At 39.0% G+C, this 17,906-nt stretch overlaps 1 protein-coding gene across 2 annotated transcripts in view; it reads left to right on the top strand.

The window, feature by feature from the left end:
* Positions 1-348: 348 nt before the first annotated feature.
* TSPAN3 (tetraspanin 3) overlaps positions 349-17,906 on the top strand; it is a 34,974-nt gene continuing 17,416 nt past the window's right edge. The window contains exons 1-3 of one of the 2 annotated variants that reach the window (XM_016214202.2): positions 349-567; positions 16,435-16,626; positions 16,860-16,934. In XM_016214202.2, coding sequence (XP_016069688.1) covers positions 505-567; positions 16,435-16,626; positions 16,860-16,934 — 330 coding nt within the window. In that variant the 5' untranslated portion in view covers positions 349-504. Of the gene's footprint in view, positions 568-880; positions 1,018-16,434; positions 16,627-16,859; positions 16,935-17,906 lie in introns of those variants that run through there. The other variant, XM_016214203.2, reaches the window with a different exon arrangement.

The raw sequence follows: 17,906 nt of genomic DNA, 5'->3' as shown, positions 1-17,906 counted from the left end.
CCAAACTGGGGATTCCTGTTGGTGTTGAGTTGATGCCAACACCTGCGGGTTCACAGGGGAAATGGGCTAGTTGGAAAGACAACGTTATGTGAGCTGGCATAGTAAACAGGTGGCTCTATAGAAGGGAAGTGAGTTTCGTCCAATAGAACTTCCCTAACGAGTCATCTGTATCCAAGGGTGGCCGAGGGCAAAAGTGGCGGAGTCTTTGGCTCCTTTAAGAGGCACGGCGTTGCTGTAGCCCGCTGAAGGGAGTGATTGGTTGAAGCTGCCTGACTGCGCGACTCCGTTGCTAGGGAGCGGCGTGGGAGTCCTGGGGGAACTGCAGCGGCTGCGCAGAGGAGCCTGGGGCTTGCTGGGGCCCGGGGCTGTACAACGGCGCCGGGGTGTGGGGAGCGCCACGCAAGCCCGTGCAATTCCCAGTCGGGAGGCGCCCTCGCCGTTGTGGCCTTGCTGGGTGGGCGCTTCCGCCTCGCCGCCGAGCAGGGCCCCAGTGACGCCGGCAACATGGGCCAGTGCGGCATCACCTCCTCCAAGACTGTGCTAGTGTTTCTCAACCTCATCTTTTGGGTGAGCGGAGCCGGTGGGCGGAGAAGGGTGAGGGGCGGGCAGTAAGGCCTTGGTTGAGGCGCCTGAGTGGCCCGGAGGGGACTGCAGCGGTGACCTGGGGTCGGGGTGTTGAGGCCCTGCGACAGAGGGGCGGGGAGGGTGAGGTCCCTCCCAGGCCGGGAAAAGGCCCGGTGCGTGGAGGGCGAGGAAGGGAGCCTCGGGGGTTTCAGGCGGTCTCAGCGTTCGGGCCTGAGCGCTCGGCTGGCTGCCGGCCGGGGACTCGCGGAGGGTCTGGGCCCAGCCTTCGGTACTCCCCCGGAGCAGCCTGCTGGACCGAGAGCTTTCGCTGCAGATTCGTTCAGGACCTCCAAAGGGTCAGGCTCCGCTTTCGTTGTCGGCTTGCAGCTCCAGTGCCAGTCCCGAGGCGTGTGAGCAAACGGTGCACATATGCGGGGACGCTGCCAACTCAGGGTGAGGACTTTGACTTAGAGCTCTTTGTGAACGGAGAACTGGTTGGCTGGTTAGCAGCCTGAAAACTGAATGGCTTCAACTTAATAAGTCAAATAATCCTTTGACCAAGAAAATCAAACTGTTGGTTTCTGCCTTGGTTAAATATGATTCGGAGGTCACAAGATTTTAAAAGCGATAAGTTCACTTTTAATAAAAGGTGGCTTATGAATTTAATTAACACACATCCAAAGAAAGGGTTGTTTATAACCACTTCATCTTAGTTGAGGTCCTTATCTCACTACGGACTTTTGTAATAACCTGTGTTGCTACTATCAGTCTCTGTATCCTCTAGTCCATCTGGACCTTGCACCTGAATAAATCTTATTAAGCATTCTTCCCTAGAATCACTTTATTTAAAAAACAAACAAAACCCCTAAACAAATTTCAGCAGTAAAGTAAGGTTCAACCTCCTCCTGGTATTGTAGCTGATGTCCTCAGTCACTTTTCCTTCCTTATGACTGGTCATATTCTTAAACACTTGCTGCCCTGGACAGACTTCTCTTTCCACAGTCCCCAGGACATTCCAACATTCCCACTTCTCATATTTTTGTATGTCCCCATTCAACTTCTTCCCTCACACACACCTAATTTGGAAAAAATCCTTTTCTTCTTACAACTCCCATCTCCCCCCCAACTGCCCACCAAAAGGATGAAACTTTTTATATCCCCACTGTTGTAGCATAAAAGGATAATTATATATAATAGAGCACCTATACAAACACACATGCATTGTCTTAGAGTCTTTTAGGGTATTTATGGTGTGATGGAAAGAGTCCTGACTGATATAGTACCTATTCAAAATCTCCCAAGTGACACTGGGGTTTTCATGAAATGACTTTCTTTTTTAAAAAATTCGTTGTTGACACTATTACAGATGTCCCCCATTTCCTCCCCTTTACCCACTTCCACCCAGCACAACCCCCCCTCCCACCATCACTATGTTCATGACTTCTTTCCCAATTAGTGTTTCTCATAATTTAGTTTGAGTTACAAACCTTTTTAAAAGTGAACTTCAAACGAGAAACACTCTATTATTAATAAGATACTTAGGCAGAGACTTGACTTTGTACCCTTTAGTTTTTTGTGATTTTAAAGGGCATAACTATTTGATTTTGAAGAATAATCTATCAGATGAATTCTAGGCTATTTAAGCTCAGGGACTAGAATTGTTAATGTAATAAAAGATTGGAAATATAGGAGCCATTTTCTTTAAATAAATAGATTTTTATTTACTCTTAAGTAGCAGTTAATTCTAAGTGATTGCTCATGAATTTTTGGAAATTGTGTTGTACTCTTGGTACTTTCTTCAGTGAAAAAGGCTATGTTGAACTTCCGTTGTGCATTTCATAGTGGTTTTTTGCCATGCCTAAAGTCATACTGAGTAGTAAAGACACCCTTTATCTAGGTTAGCAAGGGTAGTAAAGGTTTTGTGAGCGGTGATAAGGAAGTGAAGCAGACATGCAGGGGGAAAAAATTGTAGCATAGAGCAGGTTATTGCAACCTAATTTATGAAAAAACAGTATTACTAGATGTGTCTCCCACCAAATGTTTAGTTTAGGAACAAGCATTGGAATTTGATGATGCTGGTAATCATAACTAACATTTGAGTGCTTATTATACCTAGGCACTGCTAAGCACCTAACATGGATTGTCCTCACATCGACTCCATCTGGCAGGGAATATTATGCTTATTTTACAGATGAGGAAATTAAGGGTTACTGAATTAAAAGTATACTCAAGGTGTGTCAGAGCCTGCGTTCAAACTCAAGGTGTCCTATTCTTAGAGCTCATGGTGTTAGGGCAGAGTGTGATTTCAAAAGATTTAGAAAGGCAAAAGATATCATTAGGCTACATTAGAGTCACTTTCTCTAAAACATACTGATTTTAACCTTGTTTAGAACCTATATCAGCATTTAAAATGCACTATTTAACTTGTCAGTTTAAAAAATTAGGCCATTATGGGGAAGTACATAAAACAGATGTTAACTGGTTCTCCCTGGGAATTTGTAATGCATTCTTCAGTTCTAGTAAGTGTATCCTTATATACTGGCTCCCTCCCCCCTTTTAAAGCCTTAATGAATAAGTGGAAGAATAAACATTCCCTGCATAGGGCATATTAAAAGTTTATTTAGATTCCCTTGGGCAATTTTTAACTCTGTTGTATCGCATCCTCACTATCAGGTGATAATGGCTGATTGTGGATAAGTATTGAAGCTTAATTGCTTTGCCAAGATCTTTAAACTGCACCTTTTAATATCTTGATATCCTGATTCAATTGGCAGTTTGTTCAATGAGTTGTGATGTGGAAATAGTATATACCTGACATATGTAGGCTCCACACTACGTTGACTTAGTCTAGATTATTTTGGACAGTGCAGTCTAAGAAAGTTTCTGTGGAAAGGCACACACTAAAAGAGGAAACCACCATTCCTAAAATCCTAAAGGTTGTCTAATGGAAACAGAGTTCCTCATCATATTCCAGAATATTAGGGATTGTGGCTTGAAAGATAATTTTGGGCAAGTGAAAGGATGTACAACTTGGATCTCTGTTTTTATGGAGTGGCATAGCTTAAAATGTAGGTATATTAGCGCTAGACCCATGATGATTTATGGAGGGTGGTTAGTAGTGTTTGGTACATGACTAAGTATTGAATGCTGTTGAAGCAGTTATTAACTGCACCTTTGTACCAAGGTCAGACAGGATTCTTACTTGGGTGGGTCACTTGATCTGACCCAGGAGGCCTCATCTAAAACAAGTGTAAATCAGTACTTTTTAATTTTCAGATTTTTATTCTGGTAAAGTTATTTGAGTACTTAATCATGTTCCACGTTATGCAGATTACCTTTACTTATTCTATCCTACAATGACTATAAAAAAACCAAATAGAGAAAAAGTAAAAATTGAGCATAATTAAGGAACATGACCTAGGGGATATCATCAGAGTAATAGAGGTGTAAAAGGATTAAAATATTTCTTCTTTAGCCTTGCTCAGTGGTTGAACATCAATGTATGCACCAAGAGGTTGCCAGTTTGATTCCCAATCAGGGCACATGCCCAGGTTTCAGGGTCGTTCCCCAGTTCAGGGTGTGCAAGAGGCAGCTGATAGATGTTTCTCTCTCATTGATGTTTCTATCTCTCTCTCCCTCTCCCTCCCTCTCTCTATAAATCAATAAAACATTTTTGTTTTTTTAAAAAAAGAATGATGGCAATATCCACAAGACACCTATGGCATAAGACCACCTTTGAACATTGGGAGATATAGCAAATGTGCCCAATACACAGAAACAAATACAGAGAGGCAGCCAAAATGGGGAGACAAAGAAACACATCCCAAATGAAATAACAGGAGAAATCCCCAGAAAAAGAACTAGATGAACTGGAGGCAAGCAATCTACCAGATACAGAGTTCAAAACAATGGTTATAAGGATGTTCAAAGAACTTAGGGGAAGAATAGATGAACTCAGTGAAAACTGAAAGAGATAGTAAGCATAAAAAAAAGACATAGAGCCCGGCTGGGCATGGCTCTGCGGTTGAGCATTGACCTAGGATCCAGGCGATCGGGGTTCGATTCCAAGTCAGGGCACATGCCTGGGTTGCAGGCTCGATCCCCAGTTGGGAACGTGCAGGAGGCAGCCAATCAATGACTCTCTCATCATTGATGTTTTTATCTCTCTCTCTCCCTCTCCTTTCCTCTCTCTGAAATCAATAAAGATATATTTTTTTAAAAAAGACATAGAAACCATAGAAAAGAATAAGTTAAAAATAACGAATACAGTATCTGAAACAAAGAACACAAGTAGAAGGAATCAACAGCAGGTTAGATGAAGCAGAGCAATTAGGGTGACAAGGTAAGGTAGCAGAAAACACCCAAGCAGAGCAGCAAAAAGAAAAAAGAATTAAAAAAATGATGATAATCTAAGGAACCTCTGGGACAACATCAAGCATAGCATCTACATCATAGGAGTACCAAAAAGAAAAGAGAGAGAGAGCAAGGAATTAAGAACCTATTTGAAGAAATAATGACAAAAATGTCCCTAACCTGATGAAGGGAAAAGACGCATAAGTCCAGGAAGAGCAGAGAATCACAAACACGATGAACCCAAAGATGCCCAGACCAAGACACATCATAATTAAAATGGCAAAGGTTAAAAACAAATAGAGACTCTTGAAAGTGGCAAGAGAAAGACAGTTACCTATATGGGAGTTCCCTTAAGACTGTCAATGTCAACTGATTTCTCAATGGAAAAATTTTAGGCCTGGTGAGACTGGCATGAAATATTCAAAGTGTTGAAAAGCAAGAACCTATAACCAAGATTACCCAGAAAGTCTATCATTTAAAAATGGAGGAAAAAAATTGAAGGAGAAATAAAGAGCTTCCCAGACAAGAAAAAGCTAAAGGAGTTCATTACCACCAAGTCAGTATTATAAGAAATGTTAAAGGATATTTTTTTAGAAGAAGAAAGGAAAAAAATAGCATAATTATAAAGAATAAAATGGCAATAAGTACATACCTATCAATAATCACTTTGAATGTAAGTAGATTAAATGCTCCAATCAAAAGACATAGGTTAGATGAATGGATAAGAAAACAACCCATACGTGTGATCTCCTCAAGAGACCAACCTCAGGTAAAAGTAAAGGGATGAAAACAAATTTCATGCAAATGGAACTGGAAAAAAAAAAAGCTGGGGTAGCAATACTTAGATAAAATAGACTTTAAAATAAAGGCTATAATAAGAGACAAAGAAGGGCATTGCCTAATGATAAAGGGATCAATTTAGCAAGAGGATATAATCCTTGTAAACATTTATGCATCCAACATCGTAACACCTAAATAATAAAGCATATATTGATGGACATAAATGGAGAGATAGTCACTAATACAGTCAGAGTAGGGTATTTTAACACCCCATTGACATCAATGGATAGATCTTCCAGACAGAAAATCAACAAGGAAACAGTGGCCTTAAATGACACACTAGACTAGATGGATTTAATTGAGAAACATTTTTCAGAATAGCCCACAGGTTAGGCCACAAAACAAGTCTCAATAAATTTAAGAAGATTGAAATAATATCAAGCATGTTTTCCAAACAAAATGGTAGGAAATTAGAAATCAGTTACAGGGAAAAACAAATACATACAAACACATGGAGGCTAAATAACATGTTACTGAACAATGAATGGGTTAATTATGAGATTAAGGAAAAAAATCAAAAGATATCTTGAGGCAAGTGAAAATGTGAACACAATCACACAAAATCTATGGGACACAGCGAAAGCAGTCCTAAGAGGGAAATTCATAGCAATATATTCCTACCTCAAGATACAAGAAAAATCTCAAACAATCTAACCTTACACCTAAAGGTACTAGAAAAACAAAGCCCAAAGTGAGTAGAAGGAAGGAAATAATAAAGATTAGTGCAGAGATAACTGAAGCAGGGTCTACAGAAACAACACAAAAGATCAATGAAACCAAGAGCTTGTTCTTTGAAAAGATAAACAAGATTGTTAAACCTTTAACCAGGCTCATGAAAAATAAAAAAGAGGACCCAAATAAATCAGAAATGAAAGAGGAGATGTAACAACTGACACCATAGAAATACAAAGGGTTATAAGAAAATATTATGAACTATATGCTAACAAATTGGACGATTTAGAAGAAATGGATAAATTTCTAGAAACATACAATCTTCTAAAACTGAAAGAAAAAAAAAATCTGAACAGACTGATTACAACTAACAAAATTGAAGCAGTAATTTAAAAAAACTCCCAACGAACGTTATAGAAATGTTTATTCCTCCCTCACAGATGAATTTTACCGAACTTTAAAGAAGAATAACACCTATCCTTCCCAAACCATTCCTAAAAATTCCACAGGAGGTAAGATGCCCAAGCTCATTTTACAAGGTCAGCATTATCCTGAATCCAAAACCAGATAAAGACACTACAAAGAAATAAAATTGCAGGCCAATATCCCTGATGAACATAGATGCTAAATTCCTCAACGGAATACTAGTAGTCAAATTCAGCAATACATTAAAAATGTCATACACCATGATCAAGTGGCATTTATTCTGAGGATGCAAGGTTGGTACAATATCAACAAATCAATAATGTGATATATCACATAAACAAATGAAAGATAAAAATCATGTATCAGTTGAGGCAGAAAAAGAATTCCCCCTGTTCACGCATCCTCTTAACCCCCCTACCATCTGGGACCATCAAAATCTCTGTATCTATGAGTTTGTTTCTGTTTTGTTTGTTTGTTTACTATGTTCTTTTAGATTCCGCTTATAGAGAAATCATATGGTATTTGTCTTTCTCTGTTATTTCACTTAACATAATACTGTCTGTCTAGGTCCATCCATATTTCAGATGTCAAGATTTCATTCTTTTTTATCACTGAGTCATATTCCATTGTATATACCACTTCTTTATACGTCCATCTATGGATAGGCACTTATATTTCTCCCATATTTGGCTATTGTAAACAACACTGCAATGTATGTCTTTCTGGATAAATACCCACAAGTGGAATTGCTGGGTCATTCTTTGTCTCTTGGTTTAACTTTTGTTTTAAAGTCTGCTTTGATATGAGTATTGCTACCCCAGCTTTTTAAATTATTATTTTCATTTGCATAAAATATCTTTCTCCAACCCTTTACATTCAGTCTGTGTGTGTCTTTCTATATGAAGTGGGTCTCTTCTAGACAGCATATGTAAGGGTCTTGTTTTCTCTCCCATTCAGCCATTGTATGTCTTTGGAACATTTAATCCATTTACATTTAAAGTAATTGTTAATAGAGATATAGTCATTGTTATTTTATTATTCATATTTTTAGTCTCTTCTTTCTTCTTTTTAAGGAAGTCCTTTAACATTTCTTGTAATACTGGTTTGGTGGCAGTGAACTCTTTTAGCTTTCTCTTGTCTGGGAAGCTCTTTATTTCTCCTTCAAAGAGGCCTTGCTGGGTAGAGTAAGTTTGGTTTTAAGTTCTTGCTTTTCATCACTTTGAATATTTTGTACCAATCATGTCTGGCCTGAAATGTTCCTGTTGAGAAAACAGCTGAAAGTCTTATGGGAGCTCCCTTGTAGGTAACTGTCTCTTTCTTGTTGCTTTTAAGATTTTCTCTTGTATTTAACCTTTGCTGTTTCAGTTATGCTGTGTCTTGGTTCATCTTGTTTAGTATTCTCTGTGTATTTCTTTTACCAGGTAGGGAAGTTTTTGTCATTATTTCTTCAATTGGTTTTAAACTTTTTGCTCTCTCTCTTCGCCTTCTGGTACCCCTATGATGTAAATGATGGTACACTTGATGTCCTAGAGGCTTCTTGAACTATCTTCATTTTTTTGATTCATTTTTTCTTTTTGCTGTTCTGATTGGGTATTTTCTGCTACCTTATCTTCCAAATGACTGATTTAGTCATCCGCTTCATTTAATCTACTTTTTCTGGAGTTTTGTTTTTCATTTTGAACATGTGTCTGTCTCATTTTGGCTGCTTCCCTGTGTTTGTTTTTATGAATTAGATAGAGGTGCTATGTCTTCTGGTCTTGGTAAAGTGGCCTTATGTGGTAGGTGTCCTTTGTGGCGCATTGGCACAGTCTCCCTAGTCACCTGAGCCAGGTGCTTCATGTGTCTCTTGTGTGGTTATGTGCACTCTCCTGTCATAGTTGAGCCTTGATTGCTGTTGGCAAGTCATTGAGAGGGGTGGACCCTCAAGCTGATTGAATGTGAGGGCTGGCTGTGACTACAGTGGAGTAGATGCTGTACAGGGATTCACCCTATGGAAGAAGATTTTGCTGTAGCAGGACTCTGGTGCCTGCTGAGTCTGCCCTTTGGGTGTGTTATTTGTGGAGGTGTTGGGTGTTGTTTTGTGGTGTGCTCTGAAGCTGTCCACCAGGTTTATTGGTTCTTGGGAGGGGCTCTGGTCCAGGCCATGGTCAGCTACTGCCTGTACCCTCCCTGGTGCCACTTGGAATGAGCAACAATGTGATCTGTGGATGGTTACCACTTGTGCTGGGCTTGGAGATGCCTTTGGGAGGCTAAGTTGTGAAGTGAAGCTGGCTGCCACTAGTGCTTGGGTTGGGGCTACTTAGCAAGAGGTGTGAGGAACCCCAAAGCCAGATGTTGCTTGTTTGGGGTTTGTGAATTTTTGAGAAATTTTAGGAAATTCTACAGCATGAGCCAAGACAGGCTGTTCGTATGGAAAAACCACTGGAAGCAGTTTGGTGGACCTGTAAGTTAGTTGGGGTGGGGTCTTGAGGAATCACCAGAGCCCCAAGTCAAAGCAGAAGGGGTTATAGAGTCAGTCCTGTTGGGACTCAGATCTCTCTGCATGGCTGGTCTCAGTAAAGCTGGGGCTGAAAATCCCAGCTTTGCTCCTGCTTCCAACTCTCTGCAGTGTGGGTAAAAATCCTCTATCTGCTCTGCTGCCAACTCCACAGGGTGGAGCAGTCTGTGTGGCTCCACAGGTGGGGGAAGGGGTTCCAACTTCACACGTGAGGTGAGAGAATCCTCTCTCCCTTCCCCATGACACAGTTTGTTTACTATCTAGGGTACTGAACAATGCCTTTCAGAAAAAACAGAGGGTCCATCAAAGTCACTGCTGGGTGCAGCCCTCAGGCCCCCCTTTTTTCGGAGCCAAACACCACAGTACAGCTTTTCCAACAGTTAGTCCAGGGTGAACCACTCCCACTGAAGGTGCCCAAAATAGGCATGCTTTTTCACTTGGAAGGTGAGGACCCAACGTCCCAAGCAGGCAGAGTTCCCCTGGATCCCTCTGCCTGATACTGTGCAGGCTCTCCTTCTAGTCTCTGCTGCTCTGTGTTTGGGATTGCTGCATGGGGATGAGAGCCCACATTCACAAGGGGAGGGAGCTTTGCAGCCAATATCACTTGGGCCTTTTGGCCAGCTCCAGGATGATTCCACCTTTCCTTGACTACCTCTCTCTACATTGTTTCTTCCGTGCTCCTTAGACAAAATATGTCCAATCAGCTACACTTCTCTCTTTTTTTCAAGCTACCTGTGCAGTATTTTAGCTGTCAAACCAGTCTGCTCTGGGAGCAAGGGCATGCATCCTGTTGTTACACTGTAGCCATCTTGCCCCTCCTCTCATATGTTCTTTCCGATTGGTGTTTTGGGATTCTTAAGACATATTCCTGGAAGTGGATTTGCTGGGTCAAAAGGCAGTTCTATCTTTTTGAGGACACTCCTTACTGTTTTCCTTAGTGGCTACATTCCCACCAACAGTACTAAGGATCCCTTTTCTTCACATCTTCACCAGCGTTTGTTTGTTGATTTGATAGTAGCCATTCTCGAAGGTGTGAGGTGACACCTCATTGTAGTTTTCATTTGCATCTCTCTGGTGATTAGTGATATTGAGCATTTTTTCATGTCTATTGGCCATTTGTGTGTCCTCTTTGGATTGTTTGTCTTCTGTTTGTTGAATTTTATGAGTTCTTTATATATTTTGGAAATTAACCTCTTATCAGATGTATCCTTGGTGAATATGTTCTCCCATACAGTGGGTTCTCTTTTCATTCTGATGATGGTTTCTTTTGCTGTGCAGAAGGTTTTTAGTTTGATGTAGTCCCATTTGTTTATTTTTTTGTTTGTTTCTCTTGCCCTAGGAGATGTATCAGTGAAAATTTTGATATGTGAGATGTCTGAGATTTTACTGGCTGTTTTTTTCTAGGGTTTTTATGGTTTCATGACTTACATTTAAGTCTTTTATCTGTTTTAAGTATGATGTAAGTTGGTTGTCAAGTTTCATTATTTTTGCATGTAGCTGTCCAATTTTCCCAGCACCATTTATTGAAGAGACTGTCTTCACTCCATTGTATGCTCTTGCCTCCTTTGTAAAGTATTAATTGACCATAATGGTGTGGGTCAATTTCTGGCTCTCTTTTCTGGTCAGTTGATCTATATGCCTGTTCTTGTGCCAGTACCAGGCTGTTTTGATTACAGTGACTTTGTAGTATTGTATTGTTTGATATCCAGTATTGTGATCCCTCCAACTTTGTTGTTCTTTCTCAAGATTGCTCTGGTTATTCAGGGTCTTTTTTGGTTCTATACACATTTTTGGAATGTTTGTTGTAGATCTGTGAAATATGCCATTGGTGTTTTAATAGGGATTCTTTGAATGTATAGATTGCTTTGAGTAGTAAGGACATTTTAATGATGGTAATTCTTCCAATTCGTGAACAGGAAATATACTTCCACTTCTTTGTATTTTCCTCTATTTCTTTTTTCAATGTCCTATAGTTTTCTGAGTACAGGTCTTTTATGTCTTTGGATAACTTTATTCCTACCTATTATATTTTCTTTTTTGTTGTAATGGTAAATGGGATTGTTTTTTTAGTTTCTCTTTCTGAGAGTTTATTATTGGTTTACAGAAATGCCATTGATTTCTAGATGTTGATTTTGTATCCTGCTCTTTTTCAAATTAATTATTAAACCTAGTAGTGTTTTGATGGAGTCTTTGGGGTTTTCTGTGTACAGTATCATTCCATCTGGGAATAATGACAGTTTTACTTCCTTCTTTCCAATTTTGATGCTTTTTCTTTTTTCTTTTCTGATTGCTGTGTCTATGAACTCCAGTACTATTTGAATACAAGTGGTGAAATTGGACATCCCTGTTTTGTTCCTGATCTTAAAGGAGATGCTTTAATATTTGACTATCAAGTATGATGTCAGCTGTACATTTTTCATTTATGGCCTTTATTATGTTGAGGCATGATTCCTCTATTCCCATTTGCTGAGAGTTTTTATCAAAAATGGGTGCTGGATTTTTCAAATGCTTTTTCTGCATCTATTGAAATGATCACGTGATTTTAGCCCTTCGTTTTGTTTACGTGATGTAACACATTTATTGATTTGCAAATGTTGTACCAGCCTTGCATCCCTGGAATGAATCCCACTTGATCATGGTGTATGGTCTTTTTAATACATTGCTGGATCCGATTTGCTAATATTTTGTTTAGGATTTTAGCATCTATGTTCATCAGGGATATTGGCCTGTAATTTTCTTTCTTCGTAGTATCTTTATCTGGTTTTGGGATTACGATAGTGCTGGCCTCATAAAATGAGTATTGAAGTCTTTCTTCCACTTAAATTTTTTGAAATAGTTTGAGGAAGATAGGTGTTAATTCTTCTTTGAATGTTTGTTAAAACTTGCCTGTGAAGACATCCTGTCCATTACTTTTGTTTGCAGGGAGTTCATTTTTAATTATTGCTTCAATTTTATTAGTTGTTATTGGTGTATTCAGGTTTTCTGATTCTTTCATATTGACTTTTAGAAGATGGCATGTTTCCAGGAATTTGTCCATTTCACCCAGGTTATCCAATTTGTTGGCATATAGTTGTCCATAGTATTTTCAAACAATCTTTTGTATTTCTGTGATGTCAATTGTTACTTTGCCCCTTTCATTTTTGATTTTATTTATTTGGGTCCTCTTTCTTTGTTTTTTGATGAGTCTAGCTTTGCTTTTCTTTTTTTCTTTTTTAGTTCCTTTTTAAGTTTAAAGTTAGATTATTTTTTGGAGGTTTTTCTTGTTTCTTGAGGTAGGAATGTATTGCTATGCATTTCCCCCTTAGGATGCTTTCGCTGTGTCCTGTAGATTTTGTGTTATTGTGCATTTATTATCATTTGTTTCAAGGTATCTTTTGGTTTCTTCCTTAATGTCATTGTTAACCTTGTTTAGTAACTTGTTATTTACGCTTATGTGTTTGTGTGTTTTTAGTTTTTGCCTTGTACTTTATTTCTAGTTTTAGACATTTTTCATTGGAGAAGATGCTTGCTGTGATTTCAGTGTTCTTAAATTTATTGATACTTGTTTTGTGTCCTAATGTATGGTCTATTTTGGAAACTGTTCCATGAGTATTTGAAAGGAATATATGTTTTGCTGTTTTAGCATGAATACTCTGAAAATATCAATTAAATCTATCCCATCTAATGTATCATTTAAGTCTGCTTTTTTCTTGTTGATTTTCTGTCTGGAAGATCTATCCAGCTCTGACAGTAGGGTGTTAAAGTTCTCTACTCTGACTGTATTAGTGTCTATTTCTCCATTTTTATCCATCAATATTTGCTTTATATATCTAGGTGCTTCTGTGTTGGGTGCTTTACAAGATTTAATTCCTCTTGTTGGGGTGATCCACCATTATCTTTATGCAGTGTTCTTCTTTGTCCCTTATTATAACCATTGTTTTAAAGTTTATTGCATGAAATATCTTTTTCAACTCTTTACTTTTAGTCTTTGTGTTTCTTTTGATCTGAATTAGATCTCTTGTAGACAGTATATATATGGGTCTTGTTTTCTTATCCATTTAGCTATCCTATGTCTTTTGTTTGCTGGATTTAATTCATTTACATTGAAAGTGATTAAGGTTAGGTAGGTAACTATTGTCATTTTATCATTTATATTTGTTCCTATTCTCCCCCCTTTAAAAAAAAGTTTCTTTAACATTTTTTGTAATACTGGTTTGTTGGTGATGTACTCCTTCAGCTTTTTCTTGCCTGGGAAGCTGTTTGTCTCACCTTCATTTTTGATGATAACCTTGCTGGGCAGAGTAGTCTTTGTTATAGGTCCTTGTTTTTCATCACTTTTGATATTTCGTGCCAGTCACTTCTGGCCTAGCAAAGTTTCTTTTGTGAAATAAATTGACAGTTTTATGGGAGCTCCTTTCTTTTGCTGCTCTTAAGTTTCTGTTTTTGTCTTTAATTTTTCCCCATAATTTTAATTAAGATGTGTTTTTCTATGAGCCTGTTTGTATTCATCTTGTTTAGGACTCTCTACACTGCCTGCACTTGTATATATATTTCTTTCATTAGCATATAGAAGTTTTCATTCATGATTTTTACAAATAGGTTCTAAATGTCTTGTTCTCTCTCTTCTCCTTCTGGTAACTCTATGATATGAATATTGTTATGCTTGATGTTTTCCCAGAGGTCCTTTAAACTATCCTTATTTATTATTATTATTTGTTACTTTTCTGATTGATGTTTTCTGCTACTTTGCCTTCCAAATTACTAATTTGATCCTCTGCTCATTAATCAGCCTCTGAAAGAACCAGGGGCTCACAAGTTGGGTGAGATGGGGTCTCAGGGTGTTAGCAGGGTGGAGTGAGTGGTTTTCACCAGGTTAATGAGGGTTTAGATTTGGCACACCAAGACTAACTGCCATTTGCCTGTGGCCTGTGGAACTTTGTGGTGGGGCTGGGTCTCAAGGAGTTGTCAGGGTGGGTTGAGTGGTGTTCACCTGGCTAATAGGTTTCAGATTTGGCTGTGTGGTAGGAGGGCTCAACACAGAAAAGACGGTGCCTGTTGTCTATGAGAGAGGAAGGCTCAACACAGGGACAGTGGCAGCCATCCCTCCAGCACTTGCCCTGAGCCATACAACTCAGTTTTTCCCTGTATGTCTCTGGCACTCCCTGAATTACTGTCCCTTCACCAGAGCCCAAGGTGAGTGCCTGTGAGCAAGAGTTTGTCTGCAGGACCTCTAAGAGGACACCTGGGTTTCCAGCCTTCTCCCAGAGGGACAGAATCCCCACTGATTTTTATAGCCACATGTATGGACTTCTCTTTCCGGCACTTGTGCTCTGGGTTGGGGAGCCCAGCTTGGGGCTGGGACTCCTGGATCCTCAGCCCACCTCTGCAGCTGAGATATCCCTTTGGATTTTCAACTGCCTCATATGGGTGTGGGAATAGCCCATTTTGTGTCTCCACAATTGCTACCAGTCTCAATGTGACTTCTTCAGTATATCCTTAGTTATAGGATTTGTGTTTAGCTAGTCTTCAAATGGTTGTTCAGGTTGATTGTTCTATAATTTAGTTGTAATTTTGATGTGGTCATGGCCTGCATCTATTCCACCCTTTTGACTGGAACATATAAAAATAATATATTTTTAAAAATTGCCTCTGTTATTCTAGTTGTCTTTTAAAAAGTCCATGTTATTTCAAAAAAGTTACTTTCTCCACTATATAAATGTAGTCTTTTTCTACCATTTCTGACTATAATTCTAATGGCCTAGCGTAAGAAAATTTACTGATAATGCCCAAGCTTACTGGGTACCATAGACTTAAGAAATAAACTGAGTTTTCAGGTTGGGAGGAATTATTTTCCAGTGTCATTGTGGAAGCTGTTTTGTAGTTTGAAAATTAATGATTTATGTGTTAAATTTTAAAGGATGATGAAATAATTATTTTCCTATGAAAATCTCAAATTGCTCTACAAATGATAACTCCTTAAACCAAATGTTTTAACACTTATCCTCACACTATTTTGTCATTCCCTTATGAGCAAGTGGCATTGGGCTGTCATCATTGAGCTGATACACAATAATAGCAAAATCAACAATGCTAGAGGAAGAAATATGTAAAACTGCAAATGGAGAATGGTGGCTGGAGCAGCTGAAATAAGGCATATTTTTTCCATGACCTACAGCATCATTTTCCCTTTGGTGCTCTATAATCTTGTTAGTCAGAGTATAGTCCAAGAATCAGCAGCAGCAGCATCCCCTGGGAACTTGTTAGAAATGCAGAATCTCAGGCCCTAACCCCCGACTACTGAATCAGTCTGCATCTTAATAAGATCCTCAGATAATTACTATTCATATTAATTTGAGAGGCACTATTCTAAAGACTAAACAGACCTAAGAGTTTACAAAGTTCATTGTAACGGAGTCCTTTGACTTTACCATTTCACAGCCTTGGCTAGGACAGCAAGTTTTTTGGAAATGGGTATCATGGTTACCCATTTTACAAAGTAAACATTTTCTTTTGCCATACTTCAGTTTAGCCACTGCTTTAAAAATCTAAAGTTCAGCCCTGGCCAGTTTTGCTTTAGTGGTTAGAGTGTTGGCCTGGTTACTAGTTGTTATTATATTTTCTTTTCCCAAGGGGGTGGATATAGGTTATAAATTCAGATTCCAGAGTCAGATTGCCTGGGTCACATCCTGGCTCTGCCACTTGTATCTAATTTCCTCATTTGTAGAGTGCAACTGTGATGAGCATAGGTGTCCCCCTTACCACCCCGTTGATTTGTATTGGACTGTAATTGAGCTACACATAAGTCTTTGGGGTGTTTGTGAGATTGATTCTTCTCAGCTTTATTACTGGATTTATGGTTTCTTGGCCCTAACTGAACCAGCAATTATTGAAAAGTAGATGGAGTTTTGAAAACTTTTCAACTTTAGTAAAGAAATGTTCTTACTAATGAATAATAGGAGACTTTTCAGCTTATGAAAAAAGTGTACAGATAGATTTAAAAGTGATGGGAAATCTTACTGAATTATAACCTACTAAGAAATAGTAGGAACATTTTACCGGCAGGCCTTAGACACTTACCAGCATTCTAATCTTGTTTTCTACAGGGGGCAGCTGGCATTTTATGCTATGTGGGAGCCTATGTCTTCATCACTTATGATGACTATGACCACTTCTTTGAAGATGTGTACACTCTCATCCCTGCTGTAGTGATTATAGCTGTAGGAGCTTTGCTTTTCATTATTGGGCTAATTGGCTGCTGTGCTACAATCCGGGAAAGCCACTGTGGACTGGCCACGGTAAGTGAGCACTTCATTGACCACACGTGTTGTCATATATATGGGAATATTTCATTTGTGTTACTTGCTTTGAATTGAGCATGAAACTCCATAGACTGACTCTTAATAGGAACAGAATTAGCACTTGTGTTAAACTTCTAGCAATTATCTTAGATAATTGTTTTTTTTTAATCAAGACAGTATTTAGTGCTATTTTTTATTTGTATTTAACTTTTGACTATGTTTCCTTGCAGTTTGTCATCATCCTACTCTTAGTTTTTGTCACAGAAGTCGTTGTAGTGGTATTGGGATATGTTTACAGAGCAAAGGTATGTTGTCTACTATAATTTATATGTTTTAAAAGATGGTTTAAATGTTTCAAATGAAATAGAACAAATTCATTTTACAAAGTAAACATCTTTTGCCATACTTCAGTTTAGCCACTGCTTTAAAAATCTAAAGTTCAGCCCTGGCTGGTTTTGCTTAGTGGTTAGAGAGTCGGCCTGCAGGCTGAAGGGTCCCGAGTTTGACTCTGGCCAAAGGCACGTTGTACCTCGGTTGCAGGCTTGATCTCCGGTCCCTCGGGGTGCATGTGGGAGGTAGCCAATCGATGTGTCTCTCTCCCATTGATATCGCTCCCCCCCCCCCCTTTCACTCTCTCTGAAAAGCAATGGAAAAAATATCCTTGGATAAGGATTAAAAATAAATCTAAAGTTCATTAGAAACTATATGTCAAGATTTCTAGTTTCATTTTTAAAAAGCATCTTTTTTGATTTCAGAGAGAGGACAGAAGAGGGAAAGAGAGATGGAAACATCAATAATGAGAGAGAGTCATTGATTGGCTGCCTCCTGCACGCCCCTGCTGGGGATCAAGCCCACAATCTGGGCACGTGCCCTGACTGGGAATCGAACCTCAATCTCCTGGGTCGATGCTCAACTGCTGAGCCATGCTGTCTGGGCTCTAGTCTCATTTTGTATAGCAAAGTGTTCATTCTACTGTTCTAGTTTTTATGTATTTAGTTTTCTTTAAATTTCCTCAGAATGAGCTCTAGATGAATAATTGGTCAAATGAGAAGTTTGTTCAAATTTCCTCAGCCCATAGATTCTCTATATGACAGGGTAAATTCAAGTTTCCTGATTTCTGTTTCATTTTCCATTGCTTCTTTTAAAAATGCCTTAGAAAACTGTTAATTGTGGGTTGTGATCCTACCTTCTACCCCATCCTGAGGAACAAGGTGTCCTGTCAACTCAAACACCAAAGCAGCTGTTGCCAGTCACTCCTTTCTTATCCCTCTTTCTTT

Source organism: Miniopterus natalensis, chromosome 1 (genome assembly GCF_054644295.1).
Source record: "Miniopterus natalensis isolate mMinNat1 chromosome 1, mMinNat1.hap1, whole genome shotgun sequence".
Classification (NCBI taxonomy): Eukaryota; Metazoa; Chordata; class Mammalia; order Chiroptera; family Miniopteridae; genus Miniopterus; species Miniopterus natalensis.
This window is presented reverse-complemented; position numbering and strand designations above follow the sequence as displayed.